General features: G+C 34.4%; 1 protein-coding gene across 4 annotated transcripts; it reads left to right on the top strand.

Annotated features, from left to right (window-relative positions):
* Positions 1-2,809: 2,809 nt before the first annotated feature.
* LOC117913036 (probable protein phosphatase 2C 55) lies at positions 2,810-16,773 on the top strand. Of its 4 annotated transcripts, none has more exons than XM_034827896.1 (6): positions 2,811-3,009; positions 3,224-3,339; positions 3,476-4,376; positions 7,349-7,673; positions 9,520-9,672; positions 16,249-16,773. In XM_034827896.1, the coding sequence occupies exons 3-6, from the start codon at positions 3,646-3,648 to the stop codon at positions 16,543-16,545; spliced, it is 1,506 nt and encodes a 501-aa protein (XP_034683787.1). In that variant the 5' UTR covers positions 2,811-3,009; positions 3,224-3,339; positions 3,476-3,645; the 3' UTR covers positions 16,546-16,773. The 4 variants fall into 4 exon arrangements, with proteins under 4 accessions (XP_034683788.1, XP_034683787.1, XP_034683786.1 ...); XM_034827895.1 differs by having other exon boundaries at positions 3,224-3,369; XM_034827897.1 differs by lacking the exon at positions 3,224-3,339 and having other exon boundaries at positions 2,810-3,009; positions 9,523-9,672.
* Positions 16,774-18,714: the final 1,941 nt, after the last annotated feature.

Below are 18,714 nucleotides of genomic sequence, written 5' to 3'. Positions count from 1 at the left end.
TTTAATAATTTTTTTCTCAATATTTTAATGATAGTTAAATTAAATTTGAAAGAAACTCCCATTTTCAAATATTTTTTTAAATGTAATTTTCGAGACTCCGATTTTCAAATAAAATTTTAAAACTCTAATTTTCAAAAGTCCAATTTATCAAATAATTTTAATTCTGCTCTAGTTTTCAATTTTTTTTTTTTTTAATTTTATCACTTTTCATCCTTCATTAGGGTTTTAAGTTACTAAAAATCCCGTTTTTTTTAATAAACTCGCCACCTTTCCTTTCAGGTAGACACTTTCACAAATTTTCTTTGATTTTAAATAATTTTTCATTTTTCCTGATTTTTAATAAGCATGAAGACAATTTTCATAATTCCAAAACAATGAAATTTGTGGGATTAATTCATGCAAGATAAATTGGGCTTTGGTGGGGGCCCTACATATGATCTCTTCTGATTGTCAACTGCTATGTTTAATGAATATTGTTTGATCTTTGTCTTGCTCTTTGATATGTATGTAATAATTTTATACTTAAGTTAACCTTGTTTCCATGATAGCACACTATTACTTGCTGCCAAGGTACGCTCTCACTCCCACTTTGCTTATTCTCATACATGATTCATTTTATTATTTGATCATTTCATTGGTATCTATTGATTTCCTAGTTAATTGATATGTTTGCTTCACCTTATTTAATAGAGACTTGTTTTTAGAAACTTAGAGAGGTGCTACGGTCTTTTAACTGTACCTTCCCAATAAGTAATTTGACCCCGAACCCGACTCAGTTTTTCATAGTCTGTCTTTTTCAAATAAGGAGTCACACAAAGTTTTCTTTCTTATTTTGTTTTTCCTTTAAAAAAAAAATTAAAATAAGTGGTGACTCTAAGTATTTTTTTCTAAAAATCATTTTTTCATAAAATAAATAAAAAGCGAGTTTGTCATCAAGTGGGAATGCATCGAGCAAAAATACGGGGTCCACATATAGAATTAATTTTGTTGACTTTTTGTGCAAACTCTATTGGACTGAAATTTCAACAATATTTTTCCATTCTTTTCCTTTCTTTCACTTTCCTTATTAACTTAAAACAAGGGAGGTGTTTGACCCTTTTTTTTTTTTTTTTTTTTGTCCTGTCCTTTTCTTTTCATTTCTTATTTTTGGTGACTTTCCTTTTAACTTAAAGTATGTGCCAGAGTATTACCATTTAAAGTAATTTTAGTAAAAGTATTTCTCATAAAGTTTTTTTTGGTAGTAACCACAAGTGTTTTTTCAAAAAATATTATAAAGTGATTTTTTAATACTATAAATAAATTTTCAAAATTTTAAAAATATTTTCTAAATTTTGTCAAATACCTAGTATTTTTTTAGAAATACTTTTAAACTAAAAACGCTTTCTCAAATAGACTCTTAAAATAACAGATGTATTTGACAAAATTTTAATTTGATCAATAATAGTTAAGAGTGTATTTGATAGTGTTTATATTCAAAGTGTTTGTAGTTAAAATATTTATCCGAAAGTGTTTTTAGGAGAATACATATGAAATGTTTTTTTTTTCCAATGCTACAAGTGATGTTTTAGATTTTTAAAAGTATTTCATAAAATCTGTCAAATACTTAGAGTGCGTTTAGTACCGATTTAAAAAAAAAAATCAAGTGTTAGAAAGACCAAAAACACCTTTTAAAATCACAATCAAACACACTCTTAATTAATTAATTTTTTTTCAAAAATATATTTTAGGTTAAAAGTGTTTCATATGATACTTTCAAATGGACTGAGCAATGAAATGAGCCTTTTTTTTTTTTTTTTAAACTTATTTATATTTATATTTTCTCATAACATTTTCATATAATGTAACTATATAAAAATCACCTTTTTTTAGTACCTTTTAAAAACTAACTATAATTTTTTTTTAAATACTTTCGTTTTTTTATCCCTTTTACTTTTCTATACGCACTCAAAATTGGACAAAAATTTTAGAGTTTACTTGATAATATTTGAAAAAATAGTTTTCAATGATTTTAAACAACAATGAAAACTTAAATAAGAAAATAAAATTTTCCATTTATTTTTATGTCATTATTTAATATATATATACTAAATTTTATTCTTTATATTTTCAAAAATTTAAAAATACTTCAAAAAATCTATTTTTATAACCAATTATAAAAAAACCCAGCTCTAGGCAAAAATAATTTACCAAACATCATTTTCAAGTTAGAAACTTATGACCCTATTTGGTAACTGTTTTTAAAAATAATTTTAAAAAATAATATTTAAAAATTATTATTTAATGTTTTATAAAATAAAAGTTTGTTTGAAAACTTAAAATATTTTTAAATATGTTTTAAAAATAATTGTTTTATATATAACCTTATTTTTAATTATTATATATATTTGTATAATTATTTTTTAAAACTACTTTCAGTAAATAAATGAAAACAATGAAAATAAGTAAAAAGTGTTTTATGAAAAGAAATAGTTTTCTATTATTGAAAATAGGAAATGGTTTTTTAATTGTTAAATATATTTTATAATTTTTTATTTTAAAAAATAATAAAACTATTTTTAAAAACAACCCTATATTTTCCTCTCAAAACTAAATAAGTATTTTTTAAAACACTATGGACTTAAATTATTATCATGCGCTAAATGGTTCGCGAAAGGTGTAAAGAATCCAGAATAAGAAAACCAAAATCCAATGAGTAGGTCGTGAGTTGCAGAATTTTAAATTTAAATGACCAAATTGCCGCTAGAAAATCAGAAAATGACAAGAATACCCTTGCGCGCAGACAAGTTGTCAAATCCTCCTTCCCTCGCCTGGTCGCATAAAACGAATGGACGGAGCTCGCTCCTTCCGGCCTCCAATTCGCTAAACTTCGCCCTGGGTGCACAGGTCTGAAGCTCAGACCCCGGTAGCACCGTAGTTCCGTACAACCACCCCCTCGCTCGCTATTATCTCCTGCAAGATATCCGAAGCCGACAAGCTTCCTTCCACAGATACGTGCATTTGGAGCTTATGGTAAGTCACTGGTCTGGTTTCTAGGGTTTTGTAGTTTCCTTCGAAGTGATCGTTTCAATTTTTTTTTTTGGATTCTGAAGTTTGGTTATTGATTTTGTTTGAATTTTGATTTTGCACTATCTTTGTGGGGTTTTGTTTCTCTACTTCATTATTATTATTTTTTTCATTTTCTTTCCCTTTGATTACGAGGTGACTGAGATTATCGTTTGTTTAGGCTCCGTTTGGATTATGGGAAATATCGGAAGAGGATAAAAGAAAACTAGTGGCAGAATAGTTTAAACTGCTCCGTTTGCTTCTAGGGAAAATGATATTCTTTAATTACCATTGGAGGTGACAGTGAGGCTACATTTTAACTTTGGGGTCTCCAATTCCTGCTCCTTTCCCCTTTTTCTTTTTTGAGATTTTGTGATTATCTAGGTGAAAGTTTTTATATTCTTATTTACTTCAAAATTTCTTTCTTGATCAGGTTTCAGAGTTTTCTGTACTTCAGTGTTGAGAGGTGAATAGGGAATCGTTGATAGTTAACTTGCCAATAGATGTATTGCAAGTTATGAGACATAATTTTCGGCAAAGTTCTCGGAATCAGGTTTTCTTCAAAAGAATATTGGACTCAAGTGTGTATTGTTTACTGGTATAATGCCATCTGGTGTTTTCCCAAATCTGAACATTGCTTTCCCATCCGGCATCCGGAGAGCGATAACTGCACAAAGAGGTGGGCTCCACAGTTCAATTGAATTGCAGCTTGGGTGGAGTAAATTGTTGTCTGGAAATACCGGCTTGTGCCTTTCCTCTCCATTTTCAACTACAGTGCTTTCCTCAAGACTAGATTGTTACTTTGTTAATCAGAAAAGAGGCCTGGCAGTTGGGGTACCTGTTTCCCGATCCCTTTCTCTGCACTCAATGCCAAGTCCATCTTCTCAGCTTTTTGAATATCAAATTAATAGCTTGATATCTGACATCAGTCGATTTTCAAAAAGCAATCTGTATCTTAAAAAATCTATGGCTGCTTCTGGTTCCAAGGCTGTCTCAGGAGATATTTACATTGATGAAATAACTGCAACTGGGAATCTCTCAAACTTTGCAAAACCTACTGGTGTGTTTTTCAATGATAGAAGTCTTAGCAGTTGTCGAAAAGCTAGCATGAGTTTAAGAAATCAAGAACCACCCAACCGTAGTCTGGTTTGTGGGTATCTAATATTTGATGTAATGCGGAGGAATTGCATCTCTAATCCACTTGATGGACCATGGTTTAAAAACTTCCATACATGGTCTTCTTCATGTTACTCTGCTGGAGCTGCTCCAGATGTATCTTTTGGTGGATCTTCGAGTGATGAACAGCTTTCAAAGTCTGCAGCGTCATCTGACCAGTATGTACTCTCTTCTTGTGCTTCTTCTATGTTTTTGCCTTTATTAAGTTGCACCTAAAAGTGTATCTTGATTTGTAAAAGTTCGATTGCATTGTCATGCACTCTATCACTGTTGATTAAGTCTGATTTGTTGAAGCAGCATCGAAGTTTCTCGTGTATAAGTATTTGCTTGCTATTTCATTCTAGCTTACATTTCTTGCATAATATGTTTTGGCTATTTATCCTAGGGATATAAGTGAAGAACTGATAGCCTGCAGTATAGATCCAACCCAACTAGAACCAACTAAGTTGGTTTGCTTTCAACAACTGTGAGTGCAGTTCTATTTGGGATTTGTGGAAACTGATTGGTCACTTCAGTTTTCAGTTTTTTTCTCCTAACTGAAAACAGAGTTTTACTTCTTCGCATATAATATTTAATTGGATTTAAGGAAATATAATGAGGGGTTATTGATTTCCCCATATTCATCTCATCAGGAATTAATATCAAGAATGAGTGGTTTGTAGGAAGGGTTTGGCTGATTCTTGACAAACCTTGAACGATTGGAGATTTGTGAATGTGATAAACTGAAATGTTTTGGGAGAATGGGTATGAATTAGAAAACCTTGGTAGTCTTTGATATTTGGAGATCAGCAGGTGCAATTGAGTTGCATGGTTGGAAATGCCAGGGCCACGTTGCAATCTTCAATATTGCAAGTGCATGGGTGTTCAGCACTGATGAACCATTTGTTTTTTTACGAGCATCAAGCCAATCTATCTGAATAAAACCACATCGGCCTCAACAAGCTTGATTTGGTTTGTTCTTGTGTCATTAAGAGCTTGGTTTAGCTTGATTGAAGCATACACTGACCATTTCAGTTCAGCCAAAATTTCTTGCAAAAACCAACCAAACCGAAGGTTTTTACACCTCTAATCTATTCACTTATTATCATTTGTTGTCATCCAACTAGGTGTTTCCGATTTATCTCTTCACCGACTAGGTATGTCCTCTGCAGTTCTTCCTTTCTTTCTCAGAGATGAACATCAAAGAGTTTTCCTTCATCTTTGAAAAGTAAATGGATCAGGATAAACATTTGTTTAAAAAATGGATGGGAAAATGAAATTCTATATCAGTGGAGACGCAGACAAGATCCATCCACAAATCCTGAAAGAATAGGACATGGACATGGCATATATGAATGGCATAGCTCAGTGGTAGAGCATTTGACTGCAGATTAAGAGGTCACCGGTTCAATCCTGGTTGTGCCCTTTTTTCTTTACAATTTTTATTCGTAATAAATATACTTATTTTAAGAAAAAATCTGTGCTTTTGGTAGTCAAGTGTAATGCTGATGATAGAATAATAGTTGTAATGTTTTGGAAATTTTATAAATGTAGGAAATGTCACAACTTTCCTTTTTTAAAAGGTATAAGGTGTTGAGAGGGTGTAATAGAAGACTGAAAAACTTTTTCCTTTGTAACTTGTTTTCCTGGTCCAAGATGTACATAGTTGAAGCCCCTATGTCCCTTTGTCATTTTATTGATTGGTTGGGTTCTCACTGAGGGAGGAAGTAGTTTTTTGTACCCCTTTCCTTTTTTGGCCACCGTTGTATACATCATGTGTACTTTGATGTGCTTTTAATATATCTCTTGTTTAACTATCAAAAAAAAGGGGTGGGGGGGAGGTAATGTTGAATAAACTTAATAGAAGAATTTTGGAACTTTTATAAATGAAGTAAATGTTATAACTATTAGGAAAAAAGGTACAAGGTATTTTGTGTGTGTGTGCGTGTTGGAAAAAATGAAGGAAATGTTGTAATCTCTGTGTTGGTTTTCAAACTTTTATAAATGAAGTGTTATAATTGTTGGTGAAAAAAAAATATACAGTGTCGTTTGTGCGTATTCAGATAAAAGTCTACTTTTCTGTTTTTGACATGCTTGGCCCACTAAAGTGTGTCTATTCAGCAATTGTTTGACACTGCCACCGAGCCATGGCTGTCCTGTAGCCTCAGCTGTGATTCATAGACCCAATTAATTGTAGAAAATAGCCAAATAAATTAATTATTTGAGAAGGCGACCCTTGATTTTTTCTTTCTTATATAGTATTGATGGAGGCTTTTAGTTGGATGGCAGCTAGAGATGATGATGGTGGGGTAGTTTATTTCTAGGTAACATTTATTACTACACAGAAGTTCATCTGAGCAGAAATGATCCAATTGAATTATCGTACATGTATTTTGCATCAAGGCAATATGGGGAATTAGATAGAAAATAAGGCTAAAAATGAATTAATGCCAGTGGGTGGAGTGGTGGAGGTAGAAGGCCAGGAGGGTGCAGGATAGGCTCCCTTTCTTATTTTAATGGAAGCAGATGGCATTTTGACAGGATTCCTGAAATGTTATGTTTTCTCTGCATTATTTAATCCCTAATTTGGCTGTTGGATGTAGCGCATTCCATTGTTGGTGAACCATGTAAATGGTTTGTTTGTAGTTTTGTGGTTTGCTCACTTTAGCTGGATTACCAGAATCAAGAAACTAATTCATTTAGATACAGGACAACCTGCATCTGGATCTAAGGTTCCAGTATTTCATCAGTATGGTTATCTGTATGACATAATCAGTTTGGATACAGGACAACCAGCATCAGGATCTAAGGTTTCATTCTTTTGCCAGTATGGGTATCTATATGAGACAATTAAACAATGGAAGGAACTTTACCCAAATGAAGGAATTTTAGAATAGAAAATGGAAAATAGAATCCTAATTTGCTGTTTTAATTTTTGTGTTCCACCTCCGACCAGGTTTTGGAGTTGAAACGTGAGTTTTATGCATTTTTGGAGAGATCCTAAGAATTCATGATATTATGTCCCATAAATTTTCTTGAGTCAATTTGGGCAAGCAAAAGGTTTGATAACACTTGAAGGAGCTTTGCTCGTAGATAGGTGTTATCTTTCTCATTGATTTTATTTATTAATTTGCCTTGGTGTTGACTGCAGAGCTATTCTAGGTCACAGAACCTTGAAGCTAATTTCAGGATCATGTTACCTGCCACACCCTGATAAGGAAGAAACAGGTGGAGAAGATGCTCATTTTATTTGCATAGATGAACAAGCTATTGGTGTGGCAGATGGTGTTGGTGGCTGGGCAGAGGTTGGTGTTGATGCAGGAGAATATGCCCGAGAACTTATGTCTAATTCAGTAACTGCAATTCAGGAAGAGCCAAAGGGTTCGATTGACCCATCTAGGGTGTTAGAGAAGGCCCACTCAAGCACAAAAGCGAAAGGATCTTCAACAGCTTGCATTGTAGCCCTCACAGACCAGGTTTGTTACTTTCCCTTTTTAGAGGCTCCCCGTACTCATCTCTGTTCTTAGTATTACAATTCTCAGAATGACTTATGCACTTTTGATTATTTTAAACAAAAAAGGAAGAAATTGCCTTTGATCTTTATCTGTAGTAACCTGGAAATCTGATTGCTCTTTGCTATGCAGAACTTCCATTGATTTCATTTTTTTTCTGTCCTCCATCACAAATATTGTCTTGATTTTTTCAACTTAAACAACTGCGTGAATTCCATCAGATTATGATTCCTATGGAGTAGTGCACAGGTTCAATGCAACAAAATTGGATATTTAGGCCCTATTTGGTAATTGTATTTTAGAACATTTTTTTGTTTTCTGGAACAAAAAAACTGAAAACACATTTGATAATCAAAAAATGAAAAACAAATTTTTACTCTTAAAAACAGAAAATATGGTATTTTCAGATAACATCTTTTACTTATTTTTAGTTGTTTTCACTTGTTTTAAAAAATAATTATATAAATATAGAGAATGATTAAAAATAAAGCACTATATATAAAAGTTGTTTTTAAAACATAGTTAAAAACATAAAAAGCAAGTTAAGGACATTTTAGGTTCCTAAACAGATTTTTGTTCTACAAAATAACAAAGAATAGTTTTAAAAAACTGTTCTTAAAACCTGTTTTTCAAAATTGTTTTTGAAAACACTTTCCAAACATAGTCTTAGTCTATTTCCCTCTCCAAATAAATGTACACTTTTACAAAGCAGTTATCACATTCTTCAGGATGTCATAAAATCTGTTACATCTACTTGCATTGTAGTTAAGGTCCTTAATTTCCATGTAATATTTTCACAATGCAAACTGCTCTCTGCTTTCTGTGAAGTAGGATAATATAAAAGTAGTTATCACATTCTTCGTGATGTCATAAAATCTGTTACATCCACTTGCACTGTAGCTAAGGTTCTTAATTTCCATGTAATATTTTCACAATGCAAATTGCTCTCTGCTTTCTGTGAAGTAGGATAATATAAAAGTAGTTATCACATTCTTCATGATGTCATTAAATCTGTTACATCCACTTGCACTGTAGCTAAGGTTCTTAATTTCCATGTAATATTTTCACAATGCAAATTGCTCTCTGCTTTCTGTGAAGTAGGATAATATAAAAGTAGTTATCACATTCTTCATGATGTCATTAAATCTGTTACATCCACTTGCACTGTAGCTAAGGTTCTTAATTTCCATGTAATATTTTCACAATGCAAACTGCTCTCTGCTTTCTGTGAAGTAGGATAATATAAAAGTAGTTATCACATTCTTCATGATGTCATTAAATCTGTTACATCCACTTGCACTGTAGCTAAGGTTCTTAATTTCCATGTAATATTTTCACAATGCAAACTGCTCTCTGCTTTCTGTGAAGTAGGATAATATAAACATGAAATAGTTGCTGAATTGTATATATAGTGAATAAACTAATCAAGCCATCTAACAACATGAACTGGACCTGTACAGAGAATTTGACTTTGGTTCAAGGTGCTTAGACCTAATAGAACAAAATTTTGATGGAATAAATGATGGAGGTTTTTTATTAAAAGCTTATGATGCAGCTGATGTTCCAAGTTCCACTTGTACAATCCCAATTTATCAGTTTGGCATTTTCTTTAGTCCACTTTTGTATTTCTGGTTCTTAGGACTGCCAACTTATCTTGCATCTTTGTTAAATGAAGTGACTAGTTACTAAGCCTAATGAATTGTTGAGTTTACATCTTTATGCACTTTGGATAATTTACTTTATTCAACAGTAAAAACAAAGGAATACTTGTTGCTTTTACCTGAGTGGATTATTCATTGACTCCTTTCAGCAGGGACTCCAAGCCATTAATCTAGGGGACAGTGGATTTATAGTGGTTCGAGATGGATGCACAATTTTTCAATCCCCTGTGCAGCAGCATGGGTTCAATTTCACATATCAACTGGAGAGCGGCAGGGCTGGTGATCTACCCAGTTCTGGTCAGGTCAGTTGATGCACTGCTACTCTCTCATTTCTCTTGATCATTGCTCTTGTGGGTGAACTCAAACTTTGAATTTGACGTGGTTTGCATTCATGATCTTGTCATAAAAGTGATAAATGGATTTGGATGTATATCAGTTCTAGAAACCATATTTGGTGTGCCCACACTAAAACACTTCCAAAAGTGTCCCTCTTGCTTTTTCCACCATGTTGCAGGCTGAAATAGCCTCTGACCTTTCCTTGCCCCCTATCAAGCAAAAGGAAGTACCATGGTTAACTCATTGTCATTTGAACTTCAATTATGCTGGTTAGCAATCTTTTCATTTTGTCTGACTTCATTCTGTTGAAGTGCAATCATGAATTAGTACCTGCCATGTCAAGTCCTCAACATAATGAGGATCAAGACCCACAGGATGGTTTCCATTTTGTAGGGTAGCAGATCTGTACCAGAAAGCAACTTGGTTTGATGGTTTTAGATTCTAATTGAAGTCTTCTACAATGAAGAGGCCTTTGAAAATGTAGCAGGGTTTAACACTTCCAACCAAGCTGATTTCTTGTACACTTGAGAGTGCTATCATCTTAAATAGTTTTGGGAATTTTATCTTTCAGAGAATTAGAGTCAAATTAATTTGCTCATGTTGCATTGGCTATGAAATGGGGTTCTGGCTGTGTTTCTTCTTTCAGTTTGTTCCTTTAAATGGAATTAAGTCAACCAGTGCAGACTGTGAATAATAAATACTTGCTAATGCAGCATAAAGTGGATCTGTCCCCACTGGATGGATCCTATTTTGTAGAATGGGTACCAGAAAATGGCTTGATTTGAGAGTTTCAGCCATATGATTCTATTAGGAATTTTTTTAGCAGTTACGAACTTCCTAAAATGATAAATTATAAAAATTAGACACTTATGCAATTCCAAGTAGGCTAAATTCTTGTGCACTTAATATCAAGTTATAATCTTGAATAGTTTTAGGAATTTCATCTTTTCTTCTGGAGAATTAGATGTAGTTCTTCCTATATTACCCATTGTTAGATAGTGTACAGTTATTTCAGTTATTTACTTTTCCTTTTCTTTTCTTATTGTATTGTGGGTCCCACTAACATGTATATATATAGTCAAGTCCAATGTGTATTATTAATAGTTTTTCAATAACAAAAATTATGGATTCTCAATTTTCTCTCTTTTCACATGGTATCAGAGCCTAGGGAGAAAAAAAATCGAATTATTTCCGGTTTATCCGTGAATCAATTCTGGGAAGCCTTTCAGTGACCGTGTTTCATTCCGGTCACCTTTCCCATCTCCTAAAGCTTTCCGATCAACTGTATCGCCGTCAGAAAACCCTCACCGCCGGTGACTTTTCCGACGACTTTTCCGGTGAATACCTTTTCCGACACCAACCATACCATCAGGTGCGCAAGGAGGAGATCTTCAAGTTTTGTCAAAGCACTGGAGGGAGATTCTCATCCATGCGTCGACCACGCACATTTCTTCTCCAGCGGTCTGAACCTCACGCGCCGGCGCGTGGAGCACTTTCTGGCCACGTGCTTCCACTTCCAGCCTCTCTTGACGCCGTCTAGCCACCCTCCTTTTGTGCTTGTGCCATCCGAGCCCTGTAAGTGCATTTTTTTGGGTTTTTTTGTCTCCGTCGACTTTCTAAACAGCCTTTTCGGCTATCTTCAGTGACTTCCTCTCCACCCCGAGCCCTGCACGTGTCTTAGGAAGTGTTCTTCTACCCTTCTAGTAGTGCCACATTTGTTTTTCTTTACTATTTGGTCTCTTACAGCCACGGATCCTTGGTTTTTCTTCTTTCAGTCACGATCTGAAGTAGTATTAGGGCTCTCTTCGATCCAAACAAATTTCGTTCTCCAGATAAGTAGATATGACTACTAAAAGTTCCATTTTTTCCTCTGTCATATCTGGATCTCCTATGATTACTTCGGAGAAATTGGTTGGCAGTGAAAATTATTTGTCCTGGTCTGCCTCTGTGGAGCTTTGGTTTATGGGTCAAGGTTATCAGGATCATCTTGTTACGCAGGAGGCGGATATCCCTGAGGCTGACAGAGTACAATGGAGGAAGATAGATGCATAGTTATGTAGTGTGTTATGGCAATCAGTTGATCCTAAGATTCTGCTTCATCTTCGAGCCTACAAAACATGCTTTAAATTTTGGAATTAGGCGAAAAGGTTATACACGAATGATATCCAACGTCTTTATAAGGTGGCTTCTTTTATTGTCAATGTTAGACAACAAGACATGGATTTATCTACTTATATTGGCCAGATTGCCTCTCTTAAGGAAGAATTATTGACCATGATGCCTCTTACTACTGATGTTGGGGATCAACGAACACAGATTGACAAGGTCTTCATGGTTTTTACGCTTATTGGCCTCCGTCCAGGCAAATCCTCTGTTCCATCCTTGGATGATGTGTTTGCTCTCCTCCTCTGTATCTCCTCCACTCAAACTTTGTCATCTGATAACACTTCAGATTCTTCTGTGTTAGTTTCTCAAACTAACTCTCGAGGAGTACGCAGTGGTAACCGAGGTAGAGGCCAACGTCCTCATTGCACCTATTGCAATAAGCTTGGCCACACTCATGATCGGTGTTATCAGTTACATGGGCGGCCTCCCCGCACTGCCCACGTGGCCCAGTCATCTGATCCTCAGCCACCTTAGCCTCCTAGTTCGTCCACATCTCAAGGTATTTCCCTCACTGACAGTGAGTATGATGACTATCTCCGCTATCAGGCCACCAAGTCAGCTTTTGTTGCTTCTGTTGACCAGACTGGTAATGCTTCTGCTTATCTTACCCACACATCTTCTCTTGGACCTTGGATTCAAGATTCTGGCGCTTTTGATCACATATCTAGTAATAAAGATTTTTTTCTCTTCTATTACTACTACCTCTGTCTTACCTACTGTTACTTTAGCTAATGGTTCCCAAACTATGGCTAAAGGTTTTGGTTTAGCTCATCCTCTCCCTTCCCTACCTTTCCATTCTGTCCTTTATGCCCTTGAGTGTCCTTTTAATCTTATTTCTATCACCAAAACAACTCACACTCTTAACTATTCTATCATTTTTTCTGATAAATTTGTGACCTTGCAGGACTGGAGTACAAGGAAGACAATTGGCATAGGACGTGAGTCTCAAGGCCTCTATCACCTCACCTCGCCTTCAACTCCTGCAGTTTGCATTTCCATTAATGCTCCCCTCCTCATCCACAGTTGCCTAGGCCACCCTAGTCTATCCAATTTCCAGAAAATGGTTCCTCATTTTTCATCTTTGTCGTCGCTTGCGTGTGAGTCCTGTTAGCTTGAGAAACATACTTGTGTCTCGTTCCCAAAGCGTTTGAATAATCCGGCAAAGTCTCCTTTTGAACTTGTCCACACTGATGTTTAGGGTCCTTGTCGGACCGCGTTTACTTTAGGATTTCAGTATTTTGTCACTTTCATTGATGACTATTCTCGATGTACTTGGTTATTTTTAATAAAAAATTGAGCTGAGTTATTCTCTATTTACAAGAAATTTTATGTTGAAATCCAAACCCAGTTCAATATTTCTATTCGTGTGTTACGTAGTGACAATGTTAGGGAATATTTTTCTGCACCATTTACTTCATTTATGTCCCAACATGGGATCCTTCATCAGTCTTCTTGTGCTCATACTCCTCAACAAAATGGGGTAGCTGAACGTAAGAATCGACATCTTGTTGAGACAACTCGTACTCTCCTTCTCCATAGTAATGTTCCTTTTCATTTTTGGGGGGACACTGTTCTTACAACATGTTATTTGATTAATCGTATGCCCTCATTTGTATTACACGATCAGATTCCTCATTCCCTTCTTTTCCCTGACCAACCACTTTATTTCCTTCCTCCTCATGTTTTTTGTTGTACTTGCTTTGTTCATATTCTCACTCTTGGACAGGACAAACTTTCTGCCAAAGCCACAAAATGCATCTTCTTGGGATATTCCAGACTTCAAAAGGGTTATCGTTGTTATTCCTTTGAGACTCATCGCTACTTTCTCTCCGCTGATGTCACTTTCTTTGAGGACTCACCATTCTTCTCCACCTCTGAGTCTCTTCCTGTTTCTGAAGTCTTACCCCTTCCCATTATCTCCCCACCTGATGCAGTGCCTTCTCGCCCACTTCAGGTTTATCATCGCCGTCATCGTGTCGTTGTTCCTCCTTCTTTGGCCGAGGTACTTGCTAACTCACTTCCTATCCCTTCGGCTTCTCCTGCCCCGGCTCTGCCTCTTTCTGCTGACTTATCCATTGCTCTTCGGAAAGGTAATTGATCTACTTGTAATCCTCATCCCATTTACAATTTTTTGAGTTACCATCAATTATCTTCACCCTATTCTGCATTTATTTCTGCTATATCTTCTGTTTCTCTTCCCAAGAGCACCCCTGAGGCTCTTTCCCATCCAGGCTGGCGACAAACAATGGTAGATGAAATGACTGCTTTACACTCCAATGACACTTGGGATCTTGTTGTTTTACCCTCTGGTAAATCTACAGTTGGTTGTCGTTAGGTCTACACAGTTAAGGTTGACCCTGATGGTCAGGTTGATCGCCTTAAGGCCCGCTTAGTTGCTAAAGGCTATACTCAGGTTTATGGTTCTGATTATGGTGACACTTTCTCTCCTGTTGCCAAGATAGCTTTTGTTCGTCTATTGCTCTCCATGGCTGCTATGCGTTCTTGGCCTCTTTATCAGTTAGATATTAAAAATGCTTTCCTTCATGGGGATCTTGCTGAGGAAGTTTATATGGAGCAACCACCTGGTTTTGTTGCTCAGGGGGAGTCTGGTTTAGTGTGTAGGTTACGCCGTTCTCTATATGGCTTGAAACAATCTCATCGAGCATGGTTTAGCTGTTTTAGTTCTATTGTTCAAGAGTTTGGCATGTTTCGCAGTATAGCAGACTATTCCGTTTTCTATCATCATAACTCTTCAGGGCAGTGTATTTATCTGGTAGTTTATGTGGACGACATCGTCATTACAGACAGTGATCAGAATGGTATTCAGAAACTAAAGCAACACCTTTTCACCCACTTTCAGACTAAAGACTTGGGGAAACTCAAGTATTTCTTAGGGATTGAGATAGCTCAATCCAATTCCGGTGTGGTTCTTTCCCAAAGGAAGTATGCTTTAGACATCTTGGAAGAAACCGGTATGTTAGACTGTAAACTGGTAGACACTCCTATGAATCAAAATGTCAAACTTATACCAGGACAGGGGGAGCCTTTAGGAGATCTTGGGAGTTATCGACGACTTGTAGGTAAACTGAACTACCTCACCATTACTCGTCCAAACATTTCTTTTCCTGTAAGTGTTGTTAGTCAATTCCTACAGTCACCATGTGATAGCCATTGGGATGCTGTGATCCGCATTCTTGGATATATCAAAAGCACACCAGGCCAAGGTGTGTTGTACGAGAACAGAGGTCATACCCAGGTTGTTGGTTACACAGATGCAGATTGGGCTGGCTCACCCACAGATAGACGTTCCACTTCTGGGTATTGTGTTTTATTGGAGGTAAACTAATATCCTGGAAGAGTAAGAAATAAGATGTAGTGGCCAGATCTAGTGCTGAAGCCGAGTATCGAGCTATGGCTCTGACAACATGTGAACTCATATGGCTGAAACTTCTTCTTCGGGAGTTGAGATTTGGAAAGTATGAACAGATGAAGCTCATCTGTGACAACCAAGCCGCTTTGCATATTGCATCCAATTCAGTCTTCCATGAAAGGACCAAACACATTGAAGTTGACTGTCACTTCATTAGAGAGAAGATCGCATCAGGATGTGTGGCGACTAGTTTTGTCAATTCAAATGATCAACTAGTAGATATTTTTACTAAATCTCTCAAAGGTCCTAGAATTAAATACATTTGTAACAAACTTGGTGCATATAACATATATGCTCCAGCTTGAGGGGGAGTGTTAAATAGTGTACAGTTATTTCAGTTATTTATTTTTCTTTTTTTTTCCTTATTGTATTGTGGGTCCCACTAACATGTATATATATATCCAAGTCCAATGTGTATTATTAACAGTTTTTCAATAACAAAAATTAGGGATTCTCCATTTTCTCTCTTTTCACACCCATAAATGGCTTGTTATGAAAAAGTGTAGTTGGTTAGTGCCCATTTCCCTTAGCATTCATTTTTTTTTCCTCTTCGTATCATTTTAGTTTGTGTTTGGTACATGAGAATGGGAATGAGGGTAAGAATAGGAGTAGAGGTTAATTGTAACACCTTATAGAAGAGATGAATAAAAATCGCTAAAGAGTGGGTTTTCATTTCCATGATATTGACTTTTTATTCCTATTTCTATTTCTAGCAAGTAGTCTAAACACGGTTATGAAATGGAAATTAATGAATTTCTCATTTCTTTTCCCTATTGCCGCATACCAAATGCGACTTAGTTTCTTTGAACTGAAGTCTAATAACATTCACTCCACACAACAATAAGATAGAAATGTTTCCCTGAATGAATAAGCAGATGGAAACTTGTAAGAAAGGGAGTTTATTAGTGTCCCAGACTGAGCATACTTTTGGGATCAATGTGGCCAGGTATTCACAATTCCGGTTGCGCCAGGAGATGTCATTGTTGCTGGCACAGATGGATTGTTTGACAACTTGTATAACAGTGAAGTTACTGCTGTTGTTGTTCATGCGGTGAGAGCTGGATTGGGACCCCAAGTAACAGCTCAGAAGATAGCAGCTTTGGCACGACAGCGAGCACAGGACAGGATGCGGCAGACACCATTCTCTACTGCTGCTCAAGATGCCGGGTTCCGTTATTATGGGGGCAAGCTTGATGACATAACTGTAGTTGTGTCTTTTATAACTAGCACATCCAATGGATGAGTTTCATCTCTCCTTTCACTGGATCCGTGCTGGTGCATCTTTTGCTTAAAAATGCTACATATTGTAGTTGGTAGAGCTTCACAAGCTTGACTGGGCCATGAGACCTCGTAAAGGTACTTGTTTTGAAGACGATGCCTAGTTTTTCCCCATATCCTCTAAACTCTTGACCTTTTAATGTTGTTGAGGTTCATTTTATTTCATTTGGTTCTCAGCTGCGTTTTTTTGGAATGCATTCGTAGTCTCCCACATTGAATTTTGTTAGGAATATTTAGTTGAAGAGGACAATATAATTCCCTATTAAACTTCTTTCATTTCTTTTCACTTTTTCCTTTTTAAAAATATATTTATATAGAATATAAGAAATAATTAATTGATTAAAAATAATAATAATAATAATCTTCATATTTATAAATTTGTCCTCTTTCATAATAATTTATTTTTGACATAAATATTCTTAATTATTTTAAATAATTTATATATAGATTTTATAAGAAATAATTATTTTTGTAAGGAAAAAATAATGATATTTTTATTAAATTATGATTAAAAAATATAAAGATTTAGATTCCGTTCTCAAAAGCTAATAGCCTGTACAATACGATTTGATTGAACAGAATAATTGCTCATACCTCGTACCAATACAATTTGATTGAACAGAATAATTGCTCATACCTTGTATAATACAAATTGATTGGACAGAATAATTAGGTAGAATCTTGGGAAGTGAAAGTTGGTTGGACTTTTTTAAGTGATAATTTGGAATAAAGTGAAAAAGTAGTATGTCAAAAAGACAATATATATCCTTTAAAATCAATGATAATATTTGGAATAAAGTAAAAAAAATAATAAGAACTGTGTTTTCAATCCATATAGATTTGATAATTAAGTTAAAGTCCTTTAATCATCCTAATTAATTACAAGGATATGAGATGGTAATTGATAAAAATACTCATTTGACTCATTTTTGTCTTTATTCTACCACTTTTCACATGTCACTATTATTTCTTATTTAACCATTTTAGATTTTTCATTATTTGTTTAAACTCTTTTATAAATAATTGAAAAATCAACATTATTTTTTATTTTTAAATTATAAATAAACAAAAATTATATTAATAATTACTATTTTGGAAAATACTTTCTAAAAAAAATATTAATTTAAATAAATAAAAATTATCTTTTACATTTATTTTTATCTTTTATATTTAGAAGTAAATAATTTAATGATTAACACACTATTTAAAATAAATATATTCACTATTTTAATTTCTTTTATACTAAAAAGTATTTTAAAGTTTTTTTTTTTACTATTATAAAATAAAAAGTTTAATTTGTTTTAATCTTTCTTTATTTTAATAATTTTAGAAGTGGATTATATTAATACATAGTAAAGATTGAATTTTTCTTATATAAAAGGGTTGAAAGGTATATTTACTTATTTTAAATTAAAAAAAAATAGTTAAAAATTATATAGATTATATTTGAGTTTGGTTTAAAATATTTTTCTAGTTTTTTTTTTAAATAATTTTTATTTTCTATATTGTCTCTTTTTTAAAATACATTTAATTAAAAAATGAAAACTATTTTTAAAAATGAAAATTGAAAACATACTATTTTTTATATGAAAAAAAAATCATTTATTCATTTATTGCGCCACTATACAGTTGTACTACACTAACTGTACAAGGGAAATACACTAAGTGTACAAAGGTGTACAAAGCTACCCTTTGTGAAATATTACAATCGATTATGAGTCATTTTTTTATTTTTCTTATCATTCACGAATTGTACACATATGTCATGCACTTTATTTAATTTTCACATGGAAATTCTAATACTTTCCCATATATGGGGAAATTTTTATGATTAAGTCATCCACTATCTTCTCAACTAAACCATTAAAAATATGGTTAAACACTCCTACGTGGATACATAACTTAGAAGAGATATGAAATTTGTGTTATTGTACAAAGGTATTGCACTAACTATACAAGGAAAATGTACTAATTGTACAAAGGTATACAAGATTATTCTTTGTGAATGATTTCAGCTGATTCTAAACCACTTTTATATTTTCCTTGTCACCCAAGAATTATACACCTATGTCATGCACTTTATTTAACTCTCACATGAAAATTCTAATATTTTATCTAATAATGATATTTGGGG

This window comes from Vitis riparia, chromosome 4, assembly GCF_004353265.1.
Source record: "Vitis riparia cultivar Riparia Gloire de Montpellier isolate 1030 chromosome 4, EGFV_Vit.rip_1.0, whole genome shotgun sequence".
In the NCBI taxonomy this organism is placed as follows: Eukaryota; Viridiplantae; Streptophyta; class Magnoliopsida; order Vitales; family Vitaceae; genus Vitis; species Vitis riparia.
The sequence above is the reverse complement of the archived record's forward strand: the minus strand, read 5'-3'. Positions and strand labels throughout refer to the sequence as shown.